The 25,715-nt window shown below is 41.3% G+C and overlaps 1 protein-coding gene across 1 annotated transcript; it reads left to right on the top strand.

Annotated features, from left to right (window-relative positions):
• Positions 1-1,222: 1,222 nt before the first annotated feature.
• On the top strand, positions 1,223-21,319 carry LOC109914956. Its single transcript, XM_020514572.2, has 7 exons — positions 1,223-1,535; positions 2,853-2,963; positions 5,996-6,151; positions 7,468-7,604; positions 17,431-17,581; positions 17,875-18,010; positions 19,674-21,319. Exons 1-7 carry the CDS (start codon positions 1,224-1,226, stop codon positions 19,772-19,774), a joined length of 1,104 nt encoding a protein of 367 aa, XP_020370161.1. The 5' UTR covers position 1,223; the 3' UTR covers positions 19,775-21,319.
• The last annotated feature ends 4,396 nt before the right edge of the window (positions 21,320-25,715 follow it).

Here is a 25,715-nt window from a genome sequence, read left to right as displayed (position 1 = left end):
ACGGCCTTGTGGATCTAGCTAGTTCATCAGCACATTCTCACATGCATCTAGGCATGAGCAGTAAATGCCACCACAACCACTTATACCAACACCTGAGGAATGGAAAAAAGGAGATACCTCTGATAATACCCTCCTCTAGTTAGGGTAAGCTAACAACAACACACTAAGATTTTAACTTGTCAGTATGACACTGAATTAACATGTACGAAACAAACCATGTTAGGGAACTAGTTATTATCACTTGTAATATTAAAATTCTCATCCTTGTTTTCAGATCCCTCCATAGCTTAACTCATCGCTATTTCTGTACTTCCTCCAGTCTTTCACCTACACCTTTTCCCAAGATCTTTTCACTTCTGCAACTATGGTGCCTTGTTTAAACCTGATAGTGATTGCTCCACCACCAGTAACTATGCATTTAGTTGCTTAAGCCTAATGGGCTTGAATGCCACCCCCAAATTTTTATGCCTCAAAGCACTGTGCTCACTTTTTCGGATGTTCTTTACAGTAATTTTGACCAAACGTTTGGTGACCGCTTCCTCTTACGTTTTTGCTTGGTACTGAAACAAATTTTCGATTGATAATACTTCCGGAAAATGCCTTGGACAGTATGTTACTACTAAAGGAGCTATATAAATGCAAGTTGTTGTTGACCGATTTAAAGGGAAATGGCCGTGCATTTACAAAAGGCCTTTCATTACCCCGGTCTTGCAGTCGAAAACGCAGATAGTCATTTTTAAAATCAAGGAGTGCAGGACCTGGGCATAATGTGCCTGACAGAGCACAGAAGTAAATGAGTACTTTGTCCCCGCAATTTTGGATAACCTTACGTGTTAGACGGTAGTAGAGAGTCGACCAGGAAAAGACTGGAGTAGCCAATTCTCCATCCCTTCCTTTTTAAGGTGTCCCCTTAAAACCTACCTCTTTGACCAACAAAAAAAATCTTAATCAGCAGTTTCAAATTTCGCTTGGAGAAAGGTCCCAGAAAATCTTTGGGATGCTTCGGTATCGTAAAGGCGCTATATAAATGCAAGTTATTATTACCAGAATCTATCATTAGTAAACAAATACGTGCTGCTGTGTAATTTTGTTTTTGCCTTCATATTGGGTGGTTTTGAGGAGAAGGGTTGGTTAGAGCTGGAGGATTTGGGGTGGTGGTGGGGGGGGTAGATTCCTCTTTAAGAGAGTGTTTCTGATCTCGGCAGGAGGCTCGGGAAGCAGAGATGGGGGTTCGGAGGGGACGGAACAGGTTAGGGCTGCGCTCCCTGCCCTTCTCCAGGAAGGTCTCCTATTTCGACGGCGAGTTCGAGAGGTTGTACCAGCGCCGGGTTCTCCCTGCCTCCGGCCCCGAATACTGCCGGCTTATGGAGCCCCTGCTCCGGTGCTGCACACCCCCGAGACGCCACAGCGGCAGCCGGGCCCGGGGCAGGCTCGCTCTCGCAGCTGGAGTCCTACTCTTACTCGGCTGCATCCTGCTCTGCAGCCGCCCCGGCTCCAGATTTCTGAGTTACTGCGGCCGGGCTTTGCTCATTCAGGTCAGTGTCTGCCTCCACCCCAGTACAGATTTGCAGTGACAAAACCTTTAAATATATGCATTTGGTTGAGATTCTAAGAAACGCCGTAAATTCTCAGCGGGACTGATGGGGATCTAATACCCCAAGCACCTTCCAGGGCTGCACAAAGTAATCCATTCTGTCTCCCCTCCCTCTTTCCCCAAACAGAGAGAAAAGCATCTATGTACAGTTCCTCCCCTTCTCTTGTGTGGAAGCAACTTAAGTGACTATCTCTTAAGGATGGAGTGTTTGTTTTGATACACTAAGTCTTTTGGGCTTAACATCCACGCAGCCTTTGTCTGATCAGAACCTCCCATTTGTTTTGGGGCTCAGTTTCAAGTGGAGTTCGTAAATTTAGTCTTCCAAGATGGAAGTTCTTGTCTGGAATAAATATGTTACTTTCAGCCCCACAATTGTACAGCACTTGTTTCATGCTTGTGTCGGCTGTTTCCTAGAAGGGGCAGCATGGTGGCTCGGTGGTTAGCACTGCTGCCTCACAGCGCCAGGGACCCAGGTTCGATGCCAGCCTTGGGCGATTGTCTGCATGGGTTTCCTCTGGGTACTGCAGTTTCCTCCCACAGTCAAAAGATGTAGGAGTCCGATTGCCCATGGTATCCAGGGATGTGCTGGGTGGGTTAGCAATGGGCAATGCAGGCCTATAGGGATAGGGTAGGGAGGTGAGTCTGGGTGGGATGCTCTTCAGAGGGTCAGTGTGGACTCAATAGGTCAAATGGCCTGCTTCCATACTGTAGGGATTCTGTCCTTCTCTGAACTAGTTTGACACCCCTTAATTTCTTCCTGTGTGTTCAAGTCTTTCTCCTTCAGGCATTTATCCAATTTCCTTTCACAAATTCTTCTGTTTTACCCACCCTTTCACACTGCACACTTGCTTTTCTGGGAGGTGTCTGCCCACATCATTTCTGGTTCTTTACATTAAATCTGTGCCCTCTGGTTACTGACCCTTCTGGCATGAGAACCAATTTCTCCTTTTTTCCTCTATTAAAACTGGTCATGATTGCTCCATTAAATCCTCCTCTTTGTCCGCTGTAAGGAGAGCAATGCAAAAAATATCCAGCATCTAACTAACAAATCTCTTATCACAGATACCATTCAAAGAAAATTCTTCTTCACTGTCTCCAAGGCCTTGATATCCTTCCTTAACTGGTGCCCAGAATTGGGAAGAATGTTCTAGCTCAGTCCTAACCATTGAGATTGAATGTAACTTTCTAGCTTTTACATCCCATGTTCCTGAATGATGGCAATTTCTTTTTAATGAAATGTATTTGTTCTTATCTTCAGTTACTGCCTTACTGGGACTGGACGTTATATTCCAATACTGACTGCCTGATCAGGAACCCTTATTACTTTGAGAGCGGCCTTGAGTCTTTGCAGCTCTCAGACTGCATCACTGTGAGTGAACAAGCACTGTGGCAATACTTTCTAAAGTTATTCCTTGAGGGCCTTTATAATGCTGAATTGGGATCACAACTTATATGTACCACAAATGTCATTTACACTCGGGCCTATCCTTTGAAGCCAAGTTTCACCAGTGTTTAAACACAATTAAGAGACAGGACTGAATAATAGTTAGGTGATTTTTGTCGGATAAATTTCTGTCAACTACACTGTCTCATACCGATAATGCAGGTGAGCTATGTTGATGTTAGCACGCTATGCAAGTAGAAAGAAGAAACAAAGTTCCTTTGACATAGGCTTATGTTTTAATATGAAATTTACTCAACAGTGAAGGAAAATTCAAATGAGTTTGCTTTATTTAATTTGTGGTAAATTATTATTATTTTAAGAACAGGGGTTTACCAGATGGCTCAAGGAACTACTGTTGCTATTTGCTGGACAGATGAGGTCACAAAGATCTGGTGTGAGCATTAGGCTCAGCAAAGTGTGAGGCACTTCAGCTGTGCCACTTATCTATACTGTCGGCGTAGCTTTCTGTATCTACTTGAAGGATTCCTACCTTTTGTGAGCTATATATTTTAATAGGAGTTGGAGCTTTTACAAAGAATTTGAAGAAAAACTTTTGTAGATAGAAGTTTGTGTTTAAGGGGTGTGTATTCAGGTGACTGTGCACGTGAGTTAGATGTAGACAGGACAAGTAGCAATGTGGTGTGTTCAGGTAAGTCCTTTTCTTGTTTAGATATAGATTGAGAGTCAGGCTTTGACATAGAACTAATAACCTTCCAGGAAGTTAATGCACTGTTGAAAAGGGTTCTGCCAACTAGTAGCAAACATCTATCAATCAGCTAAGAAAAGTTGATTCAATTTGTGTTAATTAATGCAGCAGGAAGTTAAACTGCCAGTGATTCATCAGGGACTCAACATAAGAGACAGGTTTTTCAAGCTGTACATTCAATAAGGAGCACACAATCGGAGTATTATGTTTTGAGTGAGACATAGCGAATTTAAGTTTATGTGGGAGTTTGGTACATAGTGTAATTTTTTTAAGGTTCATTGCAAGCAATGTGCTAAATATTAGGTTGCATTTATCAGTAGTTCTAAAGTTGTGTTAAGTTGAGGCAAATAAAACTGTAACTTTATTTTACCTTGATTTATTTATATTAATGTGTGAAGTAAGGTTGTGGCATGGTAGAGCAGTTTGGTCACGTGGAACATGTGTCCGGTATTATGTGGAAAATCATGGATTACTGGGGACCTAGACCACGTGTGTAAGAAGTGTCATCAGCGATGGAAACTTGAGTGCCGATTTTGGAGCTCAAGTGGTAGTTGGAGACACTAGATAATCTGCAAGGCTAACAGCATGTTCAGAGAGGTGATCACACTACAGGCAAGGAACATAGAGGCAGAAAGGAATGGGTGACTGGCAGGCAGCCCAGACAACTAAGCAGATAGTGTAGGAGTTCCCTGTGGTCCTGCTCTCTAATTGGCTTGCTGCTTTGGATACTGGTGACAGCATTGGTTTCTCAGAGGGGTGCAATGACAGCCAAGTTCATGGTAGCATGGGTGCTTTGGCTGTACTGGAGTGGAGGACAAAGAAAGGAAGATCTTTTAGAGGATTTGTTAGTTAAAGGAACAGACAGGTATTGTTGTGGCAATAGGTATGGAAGAGAGAAATGGGGAGAATAGAGAACAACACACCTATTAGTTTGAGGTCAATAGTGGGGAAAATGTTAAAATTATTATAGATATATAGAAAAGAATTGTAACATTGGCAGAGTCAACATGGATTTAAGAAAGGAAAGTCATATTTGGCAAACTTGGGAATTTATTTTAATATGACTTGTAATCTTGATAAAGGAGAATGAGTGAGGAGATGTGGTGTATTTAGATTTTTCAGAAGGTTTTTGATATGGTTGATAAATAAAATTAGAGCACATGGGCTATGGAGAATGTACTAGCATGGATTAAAAATTAACAAATAGTCAGAAAGCAGAGAGTAGAATTAAATGGATTATTCTCAGATGGCAGGCTGTAACGAATAGGGTACAGCAAGGATCAGTGCTAACTCACAAATGTTAACAATCTATGTGAATGGTTTGGATGTGGGGACAGAGTGTAATATTTCCAAGTTTTGCTGATGACACCAAACTGTATATGAACCCAAGTTGAGGATGTAACAAGGCTTCAAGAGGCATTGGACAATGAATGATCTAGAACATGGCAGATTAAAGATAATGTAAATGTGAAGTTATTCATTTTAGTGGAAAAACAAATGACAGACTATTTCATAAAGTGTAAGAGTTTAGGAAGTAAGAACGTCCAAAGGGACCTGGTTGTCTTTGTTCACAAATCACTTAAAGTTTGCGTGTATTTGCAACAAACAATTAGGAAGGCACATGGTATGTTGGTCTCCAATGCACGGAGTTTTGAGTACAGGAGCGTACATGTCTTGCTGCAGTTGTATCGAGCTTTGGTGAGGACTCCTTTGTATCACATGCAGTTTGGAGGGGAGTATCCTCACCACAGAGGCAGGGCAGCAGACAGTCGCCATGTCAATCTCTGGCATGGCTGTATTGTTTTGAGGTGAGATTGAGGACACCGTATTCTCTTGAGTTTTGAATGAAAAAGGCTGATCCCATTGAAACTGACAAAATTCTTAGAGTGTGACAGGCTGGATGTAAATAAAATGTTGCCACTCGTTGGTGAATCTAAAACCAGGGAATACAACCTCAGGATAACTGTCATTTAAGACTGAGATAAGGAAGAATTTCTTTGCTTCAGAGAGTGCTGAATCTTTGGAATTCTCAATCCCAGACAGCAGTGAAAGCTGAATTCTTGAGCGTGCTCAAGAAAAAAATTGAGAGACTTCTGCAGAATATTTGCTTTAAGGATTATGGAGATAGTGCAGGAAAGTGGTATTGAGGTAAATGATCAGCCATAATCTAATATGGGGAATTACTTGCCTGTCCTATTTTGTTGTTACAGTTTGTTTTTTAAGCTGAATGTTTGTGTATCAAATTGTTTAGGTGTGTCAACGATATCCAAAAGTGGAATTTCTGCGCAAAGTAGATCCAAAAGTTGTTCTCCAGAATTATCTACGTCAGAATCTACCTGTCATAATAACAGATGGGGCAGAAGAATGGGTTGCACAGAGAGAGTTTACTCTGCCATTCCTAACTCAGGTCAGTCAATACAGGTTTTTTTTTTAAACATCCCTGTTCTACTTCAGGAGTGATTAGCGTATCCAATTACACATGTTGCTGTCGGCACAGGTACTGTCCTACTGTTCCTATTGATGCTGCATCAGGATCAGCTAAGTGTTGACTACGAGTCTAGTGCCTGATTAAAATTCATACTCCAGTTCCTGCGTGTGGAAATTGTCACTTCCAAAGTATGCCGTTGATATTTTGACAATGCGTGCTTTGTAATGAGGTCTTGTGTTCTGTCCAGAAACCTGTAGGCAGGAATTTTACTGCTTTACTGCCAGAGCTCCCAGACGGCTAGTTTGGGTGTTGACCACTGCAATTGGCAGCTAACGAATCAAGGACATTAAGGACAGGTGAATAAGTTAATCTGTACAATTGTAAATTTAAATGGTAAAAGATGCAAGAGTTTATTTCCCTACCCCTGGAGCAGGAGGCCCAGATTCAAGTCCTACCTGCCCAAGAGATGTGTCATAACCTTCTCTAAAGTTGCTTTAATTAAAATAACTACCAGGATTTGTTTGTGCTTAAACAGGACTGCTACTTATCCCTTCCTTCAAGTGATTTCATGCCCACGTGATAAATACCTACATAATGTGTTCCTTACAAACTGTTTTGGAAAAAAGCACAAGTCTTCACCATCTTTTCTGAATGCCTGAACTATGGCTCAGGATCAATCTGAGAAAAGTAAACCTGTACAATGTCATGCCCTGCTTCTTCTTTGTATGTGGTTGTGCCCTGGTTCTGCCAGCAGCAATTACTAAATCTTTCTCAGCGCTTAGTTTCAGAGTTACAGTGCCCTTCCTGAGTTGAGGGAAATAAGAACCAGTAAATGTATAAGCTGATGAACCTTGTGGGTGACATGGGGGTTGATGTTTTACTTATTTCCCTTGGCAGATTTACAGATTAAAGTTATCCTTTATGAACAGTCTGGTATGGAATTGTGCAATCTATTTCATATTTGAACTTCTGATTTAATTGCTTGTTTCTTTTCTATCTTGGTTGATGGTATAAGATGAAAGAGCTGCAAATCCAAATCTCATCTTGCAATGGCAGTAACTTCTGCAGTGCTTTATTACAGTCGGGAATTTGCTGCATTTTACTTTACTTGGGGAGAGTCTGGATGGTTTGGGTAGAGCTCATGAAGTGGGATGAGGTCGAGCGTATGTGTGGAAAAGAGATGGGTCATTAGTTTATGGAATAAGGAGGGAGCTGGTGAAATGGGTAAGTGGAGAACAGACAAGTAACATTAAGATTTGGGCACATGGTTGATCCTGAATTGGTGTGTCTCTCAGTTATACAGTGGTCACCCAGTTCTGCAGAGCACAGAAGTGTGCAGTTATTGGGACTCTCTTCACTCGGTGGAGGATACTCCTATGGCCTTCTTTGAAAAAGTCCGTCAACAGAGGCTTAACCAGTGGGCAATTCAGTGGTAAGACTCGAGACTTGTGTGATGAATGTTATGTGAGATTCTTTTAAACTTCTTAATGTAATTTCATCAAAGTGCAAAGGCTCCCACAGCCACTTTACGGCTTTGGCTGAATCTTCTTGAACTGCTTGTTTTCTGTTAGAAAAAGCACGTTGATAACTTATTTTTGAAAAAAGGAGCCTTTCTATTCCCCCTCGGTTCATCTCCGTGGCAACATGGCATGCTCTGGATGCTCCCAACAGAAATGGAAATTAATCATCTTTGCCTGCAAAATAATCCTTTCCTTCTGGGACCGCATGAGGATTCCTATCTCTAGTCAATTTAATGAGCAACTTCCCAGAACTGATGGTTCCACCAAGAAATCTCCTTATTTCCAAAGATGCTTTCAATACTCTTGAGTAGATTTGTAGCTCGGGTTGTGGATGGTGTGGTTGGTTTGCTCGCCGAGCTGGTTCATTAGTTTGCAGACATTTCATCACCCTGCTGGGTAACTCTGTCAGTGTAGCCTCCGATGAAACGTTGTTGTATTTTCCCACCTGGTATTTAAACTCTGGGGTCCGTTGGAGTTGATTACCTCCTTTTCCGGTTTTTCTTTGCAATAGTGTGTATGTAGGGTCTGACCAAGATATACTGAAAGGCCACACACACGCATCAAGTCCTAAATTTCAACAGTAACCATCCCAACACCCACAAACTGAGTTGCATGAAAACACTGTTCAAACAAGCCACAACACACTGCAGCAACCCAGAACTACGCCAAAATGAAGAAGAATACCTCCACCAAGTATTTAAAGACAACGGATACCCGAACAGCTGGGTCCGACGATGCCTGTCACACAGACCACAACAGGAAGTACGCCCCGACACACTGGTCACGTTACCATACATCAAAAACGTATCTGAACTGACCACGAGACCCTTACGACTACTGGGCATCAGAGTGGCACACAAACCTACATCAACCCTACACCAACTGCTAACAGGAACCAAGGAGCCCTTACTTACTATGGACAGAACCGACGTAATATACAAGATTCCATGCAAGGACTGCAACAAACATTACATTGGACAGACAGGAAGAAAACTGGCTACGAGAATACATGAACACCAACTGGCAACAAAAAGACATGATTGATACTCACTCATCTCCATACGTACAGACAAGGAAGATCACCAGTTTGATTGGGACGTCAGGACCTTAGGACAGGCCAAACAGAGACGAGCACAGGAATTCCTAAAGGCCTAGTTTTTCACCAAGAAGGCCATCAATAAAGACATAGAATTAGACCCTATGTACTCACCACTGCAAAGAAAAACCCAGAGTATAAGTAGCAAGCAGGAAAATACAACAACGCTTCATTGGAGGCTGCACTGATGATGTTACCCAGCAGGGTAATGAAACGTCTGCAAACTAATGAACCAGCTCGGTGAGCGAACCAACCACAGCAAAGATGCTTTTAGCTGCTTTGATCTGGGAACTATACAAATAATTAATTTTTTTATTGAAGTAACTGTAGTTCTTCAGTTCAAAGCAAAAACTCCATAAGAGGTGTGTCATCTGTTTTAAGTTATTTTTTTTCCGCTTCTAATTCTGATCTTTTTAAATAAACACAACTTACCCTTCAAATTGTTAACCCCAGATTACCAGTTTCACAGTTCCTTGCATTCAAATGTAAAGTCAATGCCTAAGCTAAAAATTATTTTTAAAAATGTATCCATTATGAAATGAGATGTTTACAGAAGTGAACATTTTTTTACTATGAAGACTGGCTAAAAACACTGCTGTTCACCCAGTATTTAGTATGTATTTTGAGATGTTCATTTTTTAAGAAAATTGATTATCTCTGATGAGGGGTTAGGAGAATTGCTGCATTTTGTCCAAAGCTGAAGATAAATCCAGCCTAGACAGATAGTATAAAAGTCCCATGAGTGGCCGAGGATGGAGAAATTTTGTTAGATCCACTGATGTCATCTCTCCAGCATGGCCAACTAACTTGCTTTTGATATCAGCTACAGGTTTGATTTGATTTATTGTAGTCATGTGTACCTAAGTACAGCGAAAAGCTTTGTTTGCAAGCAGGACAGACAGATCATAGACAAACGCAGAAATTGCTGGAAAAGCTCAGCAGGTCTGGCAGTATCTGTGAAGAGAAATCAGAGTTAATGTTTCGGGTCTGGTGACCCTTCCTCAGAACTGTTAACATTAACTCTGATTTCTCTTCACAAAGGCTGCCAGACCAGCAATTTCTGTGTTTATTTCTGACTTAAAGCATCCACAGTTCTTTCGGTTTTTATTTCATACAGATGATAGGGGGCTTAGACAGAGTGAGGCATACGGATTACAATGCACAGGATGTGCATGAAGCAAGATCAACATGATTTGAAGTTGGAGAATTCTTTCATCAGTCTAATAACCACAGGGAAGAAGCTGTTCTTGAATCCGTTGGTGCGTGTGTTCAAAGCTTCTGCATCTTCTGTCTGATGTAAGAGGTTGTAGGAGAGTATTATCGGGGTGCAATGGGTCTTTGATGATGTTGGCAGCCTTTCCGCAGCAGTGAACCGTGTAATCAGAGTCCGTGGGTAGAAGGTTGGCTTCCGTGACGGTCTGGGCTGTGCACACTACCTTATGTAGTTTCATAACGGTCCTGGGCACAGCAGTTGCCATATCAGGCCATTCTGCTTTATGGACAGTATACTTTTTATGTAAAACTTGATGAGAGTCCTTATGGCCATGCCAAATTTCCTAAGCTGAAGAAGAGGCGTTCCTGTGCCACCTTAACCGTCGCATCTACTTGGGAAGTCCAGGACAGGTCAGTTATCGTTCTTCCTAGCAACTTCACGCTCTCAACTCTCACAACCTTCACTCTGTTGATGTCAATAGGGGTGTGTCCTTTTTTTTCCTGAAGTCAATGATCAGTTCTTTTCTTTTGCCGACATTGAGAGATGTTGTTATCATTGCAACATGACATCAAGTCCTCTATCGCCTTTCTGTATTCTGACTCATCATTGTTTGATAACTGCCCTACCAGGGTGGTGTCGTTAGCAAACTTGTAGTTGCATTTGTTCAGAATTTGGCTACGCAGTCCCTGTACAGTAGGGGGCTAAGAATGCATCCTTTTGGGTGGGGGGGGATCTCCAGTGTAGAGGGTTATCGTGGTGGAGGTGAAGTTGTCTATCTTCACTGATTTGTGGTTTATGGGTCAGGAAGTCGAGGATCTAGTTGCAGAGGGCAGAACCGAGACCTAGGTCTCAGAGTTTTGAGATCAGTCTGGAGGGGATAATGGTGTTGGAGACTGAGCTATAGTCGATGAGCAGGCGTCTGACATAGGTATCCTTGTCCAGATGTTCCGTGGATGAGTGCAGGACTAGGGAAATGGCGACCACTGTGGACCTATTATGTCAGTAGGCAAAATGCAGGGGATCAAGGCAGGCTGGAAGGCTTGAGTTGATGCAGGCCATGACTGGCCTCTTGACCCTTTCATGATTATGGAGGTCCGAGCCACTGGGCGGTGGTCATTAAGGCAGGTTGCATGTGCTTTCTTTTGGTACTGGGATGATGGTGGTCTTCTTGAAGCAGGTGGGGACTTTGGCTTGTAGGAGGGAGAAGTTGAAGATGTCGGTGAATACCTCTGCCAGCTGGTCTGCACAGGATCTAAGTGCATGGCCGAGGACTCTGTCCAGGCCCATCGCTTTCCTTGGATTGCCCCTCCGGAAGGCCGAACTGACACCTGCAGTGGTGACGGAGGGAATAGGTGCATCTGGGCATGTGACACTGTGCCACTGTGCCACTGGCATCCTGGTCGAACCAAGCATAGAAAGCATCAGGGAGTGATGTGTTTTGTCTGCTGTCTTGCTCTGCTTCATTTTGTATCCTGTTATGTTATTTAAGCCTTGCCACAGGCAGCGAGTGTCCATATGGTTGGTTTGAGCCTCTAATTTGGTCCAGTACTGCCTCTTGGCATCTCTGATGGCTTTGTGGAGTTCATATCTGGATTCTATGTATAGGGCTGAGTCATTCAACTTGAATGCCACACACCTGATCTTCAGTAGGCAGTGGATTTCCCGGTTCATCCAAGGTTTCCAGTTGGGGAACATCCAGATTAACCTCTTCGGCGTGCAGCCCTCCACACGTTTGCTAATGAAGGCCATGACGGTAATGGCGTACTCGTCTAGATCTTCCGCTGAGTGCCTGAGTGGTCCAGTCCATCAATTCCAAGCAGTCCTGGAGACCGTCGTCCGCTGCTTTGAACCAGCATTGTATTACTTTCTGTGAAGAATCCTGCCATTTCAGCTCCTGCTTCTAGGCTGGGAGGAGGAACACAGGGTTGTGATCTGATTTTCTGAAGTGTGGAGGGGATGGAGCGGTAGGCATCTTTGGTTGTGTAGCAGTGGTCCAGGACGTTCAGCCCTCCGTTGGGCAGGAGATGTGTTAGTGGTGGTATTTTGACAGTGCCCGCTTAAAGTTGGCCGGGTTGAAGTCTTCATCCACAACAAATAAGTCCTCGGGGAAATTCGTCTCCGGAGTGTTTGTGGAGGTGTAAATTTCATCCAGGGCGTTCTCTCATCCGCCTGGAGTGGTATGTAAACTGCTATTAGGAAGGCAGAGGTAAACTTGCGCGGCAGATCGTAGAGACAGTATTTTAGTGTAAGGTACTCTAACTGGGGAATAATGGCATGCTAGGGTCACCATATCTGAGCACTAGGAGGTGTTGATTAGGAAGCATACCCCTCTGCCCTTTGCCTTACCTGAGGACACCGTGCAGTCCATGCGGTGTATGGAGAACTCCTCAGCTTGCAAGGCGCATCAGGTATGGCAGGAGTGAGCCATGTCTCTGTGAAACAGAGCACACAGCAATCCCTCCGTTCACTCAAAGATAAGTCTAGGTCTGAATTCGTCCATTTTGTTTTCGATAGCCTGGACGTGCGCTAGGAGTATGCGGTAGTGAAACCATGTGTAAATGAGTTTGCACGTTCTTAATCTGGGAGCATTGGGACTGGGCCGTTGCCAGACTGGAGAACATGCTAGAGTACTGGAGGTTACATGTCAGGATTAAAACAATCCTAAATCGAATACAAGTTACTCTTAGTGCCGTAGTCAGTGATTGAAGCCCTGATGGAACCTTTTCAGCCAACAAAAATACAAAGTACATTTAATGTACAAAGATTTTATTCCACAACTGAGTAAAGGCCTCATCTTGACTTGTAGCAATCGTATGTCTAATGGATAACACAAAGAGAATTCATAGATTCATTGACTCCGAGTCATACAGCATGGAAACAGACCCATCCGTCCAACCAGCCCATGCCGACTGTAATCCCAAACTAAATTTGTCCCACTTGCCTGCGCTTCGCCCATATCCCTCCAAACATTTCTCATTCATGTAACTATCTGAATGTCTTTCAAACGTTGTAAATATACCCGCATCCACCACTTCCTTTGGAAGTTTATTCCACACACGAACCACTGTGTTTTTTAAAAAAATGCCCCTCGTACTTTTTAAATCTTTCTCCTCTCACCTTAAAAATATGCCCCTTTTTAGTCTTGAGATGTCCCATCATAGGGAAAAGACACTTTCCATTCACTATCTATAACCCTCATTATTTTATAAACCTCTATAAAGTCACCTATCAACCTCCCACACTGTAATGAAAAAATTTCCCAGCCTATCCAACCTCTCCGTATAACTCAAACCCTTCATTCCCAGCAACATTCCTGGTAAATCTCTTCTGAACCCTCTCTACCTTAATAATATAATTTCTATAATAGGGAGACCAGAACTGGACATTGTATTCCAGAACAGGCCTCACTAATGTCCTGCACAACCTCAATTAATGTTCCAACTCCTGTACTCCAAGGTCTGAGCAATGAAGGCAAGCATGCTAAACACCTTCTTAACCACTATTTGATGCAAACTTCAAAGAATTATGTACCTGAATTCCTAGGTCTCTCTGTTCTACAACACAACCCAAAGCCCTAGTTTTAATTGTATATGTCTGGTCTTTGTTTGTTTTACCAAAATGAAATGCCTCACATTTATCCAAATTAAACTCCAATTTCCACGCTTTAGCCTATTGACTCAATAAATCAAGATCTCTTTATAATCTTCGATGACCGCCTTCAGTGCCCACTTTACCACCAATCTCGGTGTAATCCGCAAACTTACTAACCACGCTTTTATAAGTATAACAAAAAAGTATCAGAAATAAAGATTGATGCGGAGCCACCAGATGCGAGTACAGGGAAAACTAGAAGCACTGTGGGTGTCGAACATGGAGGATGCTGGATGAGGAGGTACAATTTGCACCATCCTCAGAATTCCAAACAATAGTCACCCTTTTTGAATATGACTATTTTCCTCCTCTCTTGACCAATTTATATTTATGTCCAAGATGTGATGTTGTGCAACGTTAATAATAGTTGCCTCTATAAAATACCTTTTAACATAAATTGTTTGAAGATACTCCACAATTGAAACATACAGCTGAACAGATGCTAACTAATAGAGGGTATAAAGCAAGACAGAATAGATCAGAAAAATAAAGCAAAGAACTGTGAATGCTGGAGATCTGAAACAAGAACAGAAACGGCTGGTGAAACTTGGCAGCTCTGATAACGTGTGGGAAGAAAGCACAGTTAACGTTTTGAGTCCATTGACTCTTCATTAGAACTGTTCTGATAAAAATTACCAGACTCGAAATGTTAACTCTGCTTTCTTCCCACAGATGCGGCTGTACCTTCTGAGTTTTGCCAGCAGTTTCTGTTTTTGTTACAGAATAGATCAGATTTGAGGAGGTTTTTTAAAAGGGGAGAGAAACTGCTCTTATATTAATAGGCCTTTTAGTTTTCTTTATTTTCCCCCTTCCCTGTATTATATGTAAATATCTAACACTTCATAGTTTGTCCTGTCCATTATTTCTTCAGATTACAGAGATTATAAAAAAGGTTGATAGGCTCTGTGACAAAGATGGGACAAATGGAACATAATGTGGGAAAATGTGAAGTTGTCCAATTTGTCAAGAATTTTTGAAAAAGCATTATCTAAATGGTGAGAGATTGCAGAGTTCAGGGTGCCTGCATTTATGAATTGCAAAAGGTTAGTATTCAGATGCTGCAAGTAATTAAGAAATCTAATGGTGTTAAATGGAATTAAATGCAGAAGTAGGGAGGTTATGTTCCAATTAAACAAGAGACTGATGAGACTGATCTGGAGTGCTGTGCACAGTATTGATCACCTTATCTAGGGAAGGATGTAAATGGAGGTAGTTCAGACAAGGCTAACACCCATAATGGGAGTGTTGTCTAATGGAGTTTAGACAGACGAGGCTTGTATCCACTGGAGTTCAGAAGAATAAGAGGCAACTTGATTGAAACATAAAATCCTGAGGAATCATGTGGAAACGGTATGTTCTCTTATGGGAGAATCTATAACTCAGGGTCGCTGTTTAAAAATTAGGGGTCACCTATTTAAGACACAGATGAAGTGAGTTTTTTTTCTTTTTAGAGGGTCATGAGTCTTTAGGATTCTCCCTGGAAATGGTGGTGGAGGTAGAGTCCTTGAATATTTTTAAAGCAGAGGTGGATAGATGGTAATGAGGCAAGGGTAAAAGGTTATCAGGAGAAGGTGGGAATGTCAATTTAAGATCTTGTTATGATCAGCCGTGATCTTATTGAATGACAGCAGACTCAAAGGACTGAATGGCTTACTTCTGATTTGTATGTTTGTAGGAATGGAGTACTCTTTAACCTACCCACCCTTTAAAACCATTAAAATCTTAGTTTTCCCTTTTTTTCAACTGATAAATCTGAACTTTTCAGTTATGACTCCACTCTCCATTAGAGTTGACAAATCTTTTAGGTGACATGGTGGCTTAGTGGTTAGCACTGCTGCCTCACAGCACCAGGGACCCAGGTTCAATTCCACCCTCGGGCGACTGCCTGTGTGGAGTTTGCCCATTCTCCCCGTGTCTGCATGAGTTTCCTCTGAGTGCTCCGGTTTCCTCCCACAGTCCAAAGATGTGCAGGTTAGGTGGATTGGCCATGCTAAATTGCCCATAGTGTTCAGGAATGTGTAGCTTAGGTTGGTTATAAGGGGTGAGGTCTGGGTGGGATGCTCCAAGGGTCGTTGTGGACTTGTTAGGCCAAAGGGCCTGTTTTCACACTGTAGGGATTCTGTGAGATTCTATTCTATGAAGATGCAGTTTACTCCAAAAAATACCCGTGTGTTTAAAAAGGCTTTTAATAGATTTATCCATTATCGCAACTCACCGCATTAGCCTGCTGGAAATAGGCTTTTCTCTTCCCGGAGTTAAAGGTTTTAAAATAGATACACAAAATATCCTAAGTTACTTGATTTTGAAACCAGGTTGATGGAAAGCACGGACCAAGTTTCTGTACTTAAAGAGAATTACTATTCATACAAGATTAGATTTTGTTGGAATAGAATACTACAGATTAAAAGTCTGATCACCTTATAAACATCCCTTTGCAAACATACTTAGATAAACAACAGACAGGGAAATTAGGTTATGGGCAAGGGAAAGCTGGAAAGCACTTCAGTGGTTTCTATTCACAAATTGCTAAGATCATTCTTACACTGGTCAGAAAATTACTTCTCAGTTGTTTTTTCTCTGGGTGTTTTCTCTGGTTTGTAAGACACCCAAGGTTTACTTATAAAAGGTCTGAATTGTCAGTTAGAAATTAAGGTTTAGAACAACTGTTGACGGAAAGATGAATTCTTTATTTTTAGGTTTAAAATGGGTTTTGACTGCAGACAACAGAGAACTTCAGTGCTGGTGGAAATCAAAACACCTCTCTCTATCGTATTCACATGCCCAAGCTATTCAGTTACCTGAGAACAAATTATGCAGTGGTTGGCAAGCAAAAGGCTTTTGTAATCGATAACCAGTCACTAGTCCAGAGACCAACAACTTATTGCCACCCGCCTACAAGTGTACACAGAACTCCTCAGCTTCAATTTGTCTGCAACCACTTCAATTACTGCATGTTCAAACAACTATTTATGTACTGCTTGCCATAATTATCAGGTTATTTGCTTTTCAGAACATGTAGCAGTCTTTCAAAACAGTTCTTTATTATTTCAGCCCCCACAATATTAAAAAGCATTAAAACAAAAAGACCATAATTTGTGTCTCATTTACTTAGAAACAATCCTAACTCTGAAATCAGGAGCAGTGCCATTTTAAGTATTTTAAAGAATGACCAAACAGAAAATAAAATTGAATCTTAACTCCCACCCCACCCCAGCTGATTCATTCATAAAATATTTTGCACACTGAGGTGATTGATGAATCATAGCAGCTAATTGGCAGCTTATTAAAGTCTGACTACTATAGTGACATCGTGACTCTGCACTCGTACAACTCTCTTATCTGTTGATTTTGTTACAGTTTTGTATACCTATATGTAAGTCATTCCCATCTGTGTCTCACTTGTTGTTTGAGGGATTCCAATTTTCATTCATCAGTCCATCTAAAGCCAATCTTTTTCTGAATTGTTAATTTTACAGCCTACCACTAACACTCAAAAGTTCTTTCACAATAGTGTTTCATGTGGATGCTGTCCATTGCAATACATTGTCTTGCATCATTTGATTTGGTTCTTGTATTCATCTAAACACTGGCTGGATTTTTTTTTAAACTAGCAGATTAATTTGATTTAAATGGGTTTTGAGAACTGACTCGGAATAAATTTCACACTGGTTTTCACAGCCTTCTGCTTTGTGTTGGCTAAGAAGCTGTTTGGAGTGAGTTTCAGCTATAATGTTCAATCTTTGAATGGCGACTGTAGATAAGAATTATTTCTGCACAGGAAGAATTGCAACAAAGCAGCTGCAAAGGTAATCCGTGCGTTTTATCACCGACCCTACTTCCTTCCTCCGGTAGTGGAACTGGCAGAGTCCAACTGGTTGCTGATGGCATCGCAAGAAGAGAATGGCGCTGTAGAGGACACATTTGTCAAGGTGATATAACATATGCTTTAGTTGGATAAGAATATGAACAATTAGTCCATGTTTTAGTGTAGTTGTGAGTATTGAAGGGCCAGAAACTTCCTTTTTTTTGTATGTTTTGTTTCTGGATTGCATTTGCACAATCAATCCTACAACTGTTTTCAGACCTTGGTTAGATAATTATGTACTGGATATTTATTTGATGTTGATAGTTGTGAAATCATTGTTCTGGTAACTGCAGCAGCCATGTGCATTAACTACAAATGAAGAGAAAAGCTGAGAAGACTGTTCTTGTTTTTGCACAGGTGAAAGATCATGATGGGGACTTGTTGATGTGGATCGCTCAGCTACAGGGAATCTTTGAAGTTCAACTCTTACCCAAGGACGTATGTGCAAGCAAATGCACCCATTATACCTTGAAGCTCTCTCCTGGAGAGATAGGTATGCAGAATGGTTCTGCTGGACAAATATTTCTTTGTTATTACATGTATAGTTCAGATTCCTACTCTACATCAACAGAACACTTATAGTGTGGTTGGTGAGGCTGCATTTGGAGTATAGTGTTCAGTTTTCATTACCTTGCTATAGGAAGGATATATTTAAATTGGAAAGAGTGCAGAAGAAATGTACAAGGATGTTGCCAGGACTCAAGGGACTGAGTTAAAGGGAGAAGTTGGACAAGCTAGGACTGTTTTCTTTAGAGTATAGGAGACAGAGAGGGGGGATCTCATAGAGGTGTATAAGATCATGAGAGGTATGGATAGGGTGAATGCACTCAGTCTTTTTTCCCCAGGGTTGAGGAATTGAGGACTAGAGGGCATCAGTTTAAGGTAAGAGGGGAAAGAATACATGGCAACCTGAGGGGGCATCATTTTTACACGGAGCGTAACATGCATTGGAACGAACTGCCAGTGGAAGTGGTTGAGGTGGGTACATTACCAACATTTAAAAGGCATGGACGAATGCATGGAGAGGAAAGGTTAGAAGGACATATGGGCCAAGTGCGAGGAAATGGGGTTAGCGTAGATTAATGTTTTGTTCGGCATGGACCCATTTGGGCCGAAGGGCCTGTCTCCAGTCTGTAGGACTCTGTGACTGTATGTTCTGTTGGTGTATACTGAAGCACTTGCTAACACCAGCTAAACCTGACCTAAAGCTACAGGTGACAGTGTGGGCCATTCACTACATGCAGCTTTTGGCCAGTGGCACAACAATGTTTTAGTGATGATAATATTACTGGCCAGTCAGCCCTCACCATTATAGCTTGATTCAGCACTTCTTCCTCAAACTCCTTTAATTATTTTACTCGGCAAGTTGTGAACCTTTGGAATCCTCTACCACAGAGGGATGTGGAGACTCAATATGTGTTGAGATTGATTTGATAGATTTCTGATTACGAGGTTATGAGGATGGGGTCAGTAAAAGGCACTGAAGTGTTTAATCAACCACAATCATTTTGAATGGTGGGGCAGGCTCAGTGGGTTGAATGGCCTACTCCTGTTCCAATATTTCTTTCTCATGGCCTGAAGATGGTATAATACCAACAGACCAGAACACACAGATTAGCCTTTATGGTTTTGTCTTTTATAACCACCTTCAAGAATTTTCCATTTGTTTTTAATACTGCAATTTGAGAATGAATGTTGCTCTTTATTGCCATGTTATGACTGGTTATCACTCTGTTCTACAGATACATATGGTTTGTAAAGAACATTGGAACTATAGGATTTATTGAACTGGTAAATCTTGATTTATGCATATTGTGATCAGTTACATGGCCTGACACTCTTTTAGGCTTAGTGAGTCAAGGAAGTCTCAGGTCTGATCTTTGATCTGTGTTTGCTGATATTAACTAGGGTAGTAGTTGATGCGAACCAGTTAGACTATGTGCTACTGAGCTCTGAAAGGAAACATCAGCTTTGGTACTCAAATGCATTTGTGTTGAGGGGATGAGAACACAACGGAATGCTTGTCACTTGAACCTGGTCTGTTTAATGTCATGTCACTGGAGAGCAATGAACGATAAGCTATCCTTGAAAAATAAAGAATGAAGGTATTATTGGAGTTTTTGGTTAACCATTTGTGTTCATTTTTCTTCACCTAGTTGCTATACCACTTCAGATGTGGGAGGTTCAGTATCGTCCATTTAGTTCCATTGCCATAGGTCTTGCTGCAACAGGTAACTGGCTTCAAGATCCCAGGTAATGATGCAAGAAGTGACTCCACAAGGCCATACATCTTGCCTCAGGAAATATCAGATTTGGACTGGCTAAGTTGGTGCCTGCATCTCTGAGCTTGAATCTATATCCTTGGAGAGACCATCCAATTTTATTTGCCTTGATATAGCTCTGATGTTTAGAATGTTTAAATCCTCATTTTTGTGGGGTTTCTGTAAGTCCAGAATAATGATAAGGTTGGCCCATTGGATGATGAAGGGATATCTAGACTTCAAGCAGTCATTATGGTTGGGGCCCAAATTAATTCAGAAGGTAGGAAAAATGCTACATTGAGTTGGATATTTTCTTATCCGTTTAAAAAACTGGTCCACTGGTACAAATCATAATTGACAATGAAATATTGAACCTCATTCAAAGGACGTGCAGTACAAATAAGGGAAAGCAATGCTGCTTCAGTTATGCACAACATTGACAAGGCCCCACATGGAGCATTGCAAAGAGTTTTAAACATCATACCTCAGGAAGGATACTTTGGTTTAGGAGGGGAATTTGGCATAAATTCACCAGAATAATGCTGGGATTTAGAGGGTTAAATTGAAGACAAGCTGCCTTGACTTTAGAAGGTTAAGTGGTAACCTGACAAGGATAGGGGTAGCTATGAAGAAACCATTCTTGACTGAGGAATACAGAATAAGAGTGCATAATCTTAAACTTGGAGGTATCCCACTTAGGAGTAACATCAGAAAGAACATTTTATACAAAGACAGTGAAATCTGGAACTACTTAAAGGCTGTGGATAGTGGGATTATTGACATTTTCAAAACTGAGCTCAATATATTTTTGTTATGTCAGTATATCAAAAGGTTGAGAAAAAATAGAGGTGAGGTACGGATCAAGTATGATCTAACAAAGTAATGGAAAACAAAGGAGCTGAATAGCCTGATCCTGTTCCTTTGATTAAATTTTTGTCAGTATGCTTCCCTTAAGCTGTTCATAATTTTTCCTTCAAACTGCTTAAAATAAGTCCTCTCCTCTTGGTAAACATGAAAATGTAATAAATCTTCCTGCTTTTAGAGTTTAAAAAAGGAGGACAGCATGGCAGAAATTGGTTCATTTTTAAATGGAGACAGAAGGCTGCTGATCTGAGGAGGAGGGGTACTAATCTCTAGTGGGACAACAACTCTTTCTTCCTTTGAAGACCAGAGTATAACCCCAAGGATGTGTACTTGAAGGAGCTGCAGTTCTGAGAAGAGAAAAAGATCTTAACATTTTTTCAGCAGTAGTGGAGAAGGGCTACAAAGCTCTCCAGGGGATTGTGGTTGTGGACCACAAACGGACATTGGGGCAGTTCTCTGTAGGCAAATCTCCATGTCATGATTGGAAAAGTATTTCATATGTGAAAGGAGAAGTGACTTCAGAAAAGAATTGGAGGTAGGGATCTGTGAATGTCTGCAACAGAAATATGGCTGCACATCTCTTGGAATAGGAGACTATTGGTTTCTAATTGATTAGGGGCGACACAGTGGCTCAGTGGTCAGCACTGCTGCTTCTCAGCTCCAGGGACCTGGGTTTGATTCCACCCTCAGGCAACTGCCTGTGGAGTTTGCACATTCTTCCCGTGTCTGCATGCGTTTCCTCTGGGTGCTCCAGTTTCCTCCCACAGTCCAAAGATGTGCAGGTTAGGTGGATTGCCATGCTAAATTGCCCGTAGTGTCCTGGGGTGTGTAAGTTAAATGGATTAGCCATGGGAAATGCAGGACTACAGGGAAAGGCAAGGGGGATGGGTCTGGTTGGGATGCTGTTGGGAGGGGCAGTGTGCATTTGTTAGGCCAATTGGCCTGTTTCCACACTGTAGGGATTCTGTGATGATTCTGCAAAACTACAAATGTTGAGATTCAGCATATGAGAAATGAATTTATTGGAAGTATTTTTGGATTGAGGAATGGCTACACTGTTCTTGAATTAAGGTAATTTGACTAGTTTACTTTGTACCTCGTTAAATTGTGTTCTTTTACTTGCCTTGGCATGTATATTAACTGAGGTTAAACAAAGGGAATATGGCTTTGTTCATAGCTGAGGGATTCTGGGGACAGGGTTTTAGCTGAGGAATGGTAAATCAGAAACAGAGTGCAAGTACAGAATGATCAATTGTGAGGTGAAAAATTCAAGGAAAAGGGATCAGTAAATAGAGCTGAAACATGGACTGAGTATCCTGTTACAACCAGGTGAGAAGGGGTAAACTGGCTCCCCTGTTCAACCTCTCCCACTGACCACAACAGAAGTTTATATACTTTTTGCACAAAGCCATATCCCTCTGTAATTAAAGAGAAATACTTTTTGCTGTGAGCAATAAGGATCCAATTAATGAGGCTTCCTTGAGCCAAGGAAAGAATAGATTTATTAACTGACTGTTAAAGCAGAGGAAAATAATAAAATTACTCTGGGCCCCCTGTTTCAAAGTTTAAGGGGAATAGTGTCAACCACAAAGGAAGATAAAAGACTATACGGTTTAGAGTGGGAGAGAGATCCCCTGAGGTTTGTCTGGAGGGAGGAGGGTAACTTGTTCAGGTTAGGCTCCAGCATCTGCAGTTCCTACTATCTCTGATTCAATTTTAACCCCACTGCGAAGCCTCTTCTAAGGATGCCTAACCTGAAGAAGTTACCCTCCTCCCTCCGGACAAACCTCAGGGGATCTCTCTCCCACTGCAACTATCCATCTTCTATCCGCCTCCCACTCTCTCCCCATTTATTTCAGAACCCCCTTCCCCTCCCCCTTTTCTGATGAAGGGTCTAGGCCCGAAACGTCAGCCTTTCTGCTCCTATGATGCTGCTTGGCCTGCTGTGTTCATCCAGCCCTGCACCTTGTTGTCTCGGATTCTGCAGCATCTGCAGTTCCTACTATCTCTGATACGGTTTAGAGTTCTTTGTGTGTCCCTGAGACAAAAGGTTTTAACCTGAAGTTGATTGTTAAGAGCTGATTTCCTGGATGTAGTAAGTCATAGCAATTGTTCTAATTGCTGAAAATTCTTTGTTCCTTGATATAACAGTCATTGAAACAGTAATATTTTGTAATTGATGCCAACTTCAGAGAGAGAGAAAATGGAGGCAGCAGCTTCTCTTCAATTATCAACCAAACTGTTCTGAAAGCCTTTGAAATGCCAGTTCTTGTGTTTATTTCCAAGAAGTCCATTCGGATAGTCTGTCTGTGACAGCCATCATGTCAATGTCTTCCCGAGATAGTGATAGGTTTCAAAGGATGAAAACCTGGCTATTATTCCATTACAACAAAGAGGTTTGACAGTCCACTTTCAGAGTTTCCCTGTTTCTCTTATTATTGATACAGGAGTTCAGTTTTCCTCTTTGCATAATGAACTTTTGAATTAAGTCTTTGTTCCAGTAATACCTTTAGTAAAGAAGTCTCACCCATGCAGAGACGCTTAAAGGTCTTGTTGTGAATTATACATTCTAAATGATTAATTTTCATGTGCAGATAATTACCTTTTGTGTAGACTTTTCAAGTGTGGTAATTAGGCCCAGTTATTAGAAATTCCTTTGTATCTTCCATTAAACTTGGTTAACTTCGGGTCAGGTGGGCGGCACAGTGGCACAGTAGTTAGCACTGCTGCCTCACAGCACCAGGGACCCGGGTTCAATTCCAGCCTCGGGCGACTGTCTGTTTGGAGTTTGCACATTCTCCCCGTGTCTGCGTGGGTTTCCTCCCACAGTCCAAAGATGTGCAGGCTAGGTGGATTGGCCATGCCAAATTGCCCGTAATGTTCAGGGATGTGTGGGTTATAGGTGAATGGGTTTGGGTAGGTGCTCTGAGGGTCGGTGTGGACTTGTTGGGGCAAAGGGCCTGTTTCTACACTGTATGGATTCTATGATTCTAGGTGACTGTGGCAACTGTTTTAAAGTATCTGAGCTGATTTCTAAATGTTTTTCTCTCACCCTGAAGTTCACAGTTAATTGATTAACATTTTAGATTAATAATCTGTATTTTATTATCATGACAATCCAGCTATATTAAATGTCTCCAAGTGAGAATGATAATCATTTTGTTTGAGTATGAGATAAAGCTCATTTCTCAGTACTGAACCGCTTTGTTACAGTAGCTTTGATCTCATCCTGTGCAGACAATCTAATCAAAGTTCATGTTGGAAAGCAGGAATTCTGATTAAACCACAGAACAGTGATCTCAAACAGCATCTTGCTATGGATTAACCTGTGATTTATTAGAGCCAATCTACATTTTATCCATTTAAATTATTTCTCAGGAGGCCAAAGGGTGAATATTAAATTGATGTTTTAGAAAGACTGAAACAATAAATTTATTTAAAAATTAAAATTATTAAACTGTGTTGTATTGTCTGTTAAGCATTTTGCACTTCAAACTTAATGTGTTGTTGTTTGAAGTTGACAATATGCCATGAGCTAAATCTACTGATTTTAAACTGTAATTCCTCATTCAACATTGCACAACCTAACCATTTTTGAAAGAGGACTTTGCCTGGTATGATCAGCATCTTTCTACGTGCTTTCTTTTGCTGCAGCATCAATGGATCTTTCAATTAATACTTATAACAATTTTGCAATTGAGGGTGGATTAAGGGTAAATTACACTGGAATGTCACCTTAAAAAAAAAGGGAAGATTTTCATGCAGATCAATGATTCAACTGTGGAAACAAACATATCATAATTGTTTCATAATTAATCACAGCATTAATCATAATTAATTAATTACAGTATTTTTCAACAGTTAAAATTAAACAATTGTCTTCCAGTACTACCATAATGAATTATACAGTCCTATCTTTTTGTGGTCTTTGACAACAAAACATTGCCTGAAATCTTAGAGAATTAGTTTGAGGAATATGAAAATTAGACATGTAAACTGCTTCAGTGGTATGATCAGCATCACAAGTGTCAGGCAATGACCAGCTGCAGCAAGAGAATTTAAACATCTCCCCTTGACGGTCAATGACATTAATGGTAGTGATGCTCGCAGATCTGTGATGATAATCAGAAACTGAACTTGACCAGACTTATGAACACTATGGTTACAAAGACAAGTCAGTAGCTTGGAATCCTGCACTAACTCTCCTCCTGACTCTGCAAAGCATGTCCACCATCGACAAGGCACAAGTCAGGAATATGATGGGCAACTCTGCTTTCCTAAATAAATGCAGCTCCAGCAACTCCTAAGAAACTCAACACCATCTAGGACAAAGCAAACCAAAATGGGTGCTTGATTGGAACCCCGTCTATGACCTTTAATGTCCACTTAGCATGCTTACACAGTGGCAGCAGTGTGCTTCATCAGCAGATGTACTCCTGCAATCCAATTCCTTCAAAAGCTCACTGAGTCAAAGTCCTGGATTATCCTTTCTGAACAGCAATGGGTGTACCTCTCCCTCAAACTGCAGCAGTTCAAGAAGTCGTCCTATCATTATTTTCTCATGGGCAATAAATGATAGCATAGCCAGTGACAGCCACACCTGTGAATATATTGGGGGAAAATAAATCAATTGTTAATATTGAACAACAAAAGCAAAAGACTCTGCAAACAAGACTACAGTGGCATATTATCTTGAAGAGGAACAGAAAAATTTGGAGCTCTTGAGTAGAGAAATTAATTTAAAAGATTAATGAAATGTTAGCCTTTGTCTTTAGGGGACTGAAATATAAAGAGATGGAAGTTCCATGACTGATATAAAAAATTGGTCAGACTTGATTTGGAGTACTGCATTGAGTTCTGGGCATTATACATCTGGAATGATGTATTGGCCTAGGAAGAGGTGCAGCAAAGCCCAGATTTAGGGAAACCAGGGAAGAGTAAAGGGAATCAGATGACCTGGAAATGGATGGGGGTTTGTATAGTCAGCAAGAAGGCCACTCACTGGATTTTGTACCCTCAGCCTTACTCGGTCAGTGGGTTTTACCATAAAGTGCAGCCTAATAGTTAGTACAA

The sequence above is a fragment of the Rhincodon typus genome, chromosome 24, assembly GCF_021869965.1.
Source record: "Rhincodon typus isolate 14 chromosome 24, sRhiTyp1.1, whole genome shotgun sequence".
In the NCBI taxonomy this organism is placed as follows: domain Eukaryota; kingdom Metazoa; phylum Chordata; class Chondrichthyes; order Orectolobiformes; family Rhincodontidae; genus Rhincodon; species Rhincodon typus.
The sequence above is the reverse complement of the archived record's forward strand: the minus strand, read 5'-3'. Positions and strand labels throughout refer to the sequence as shown.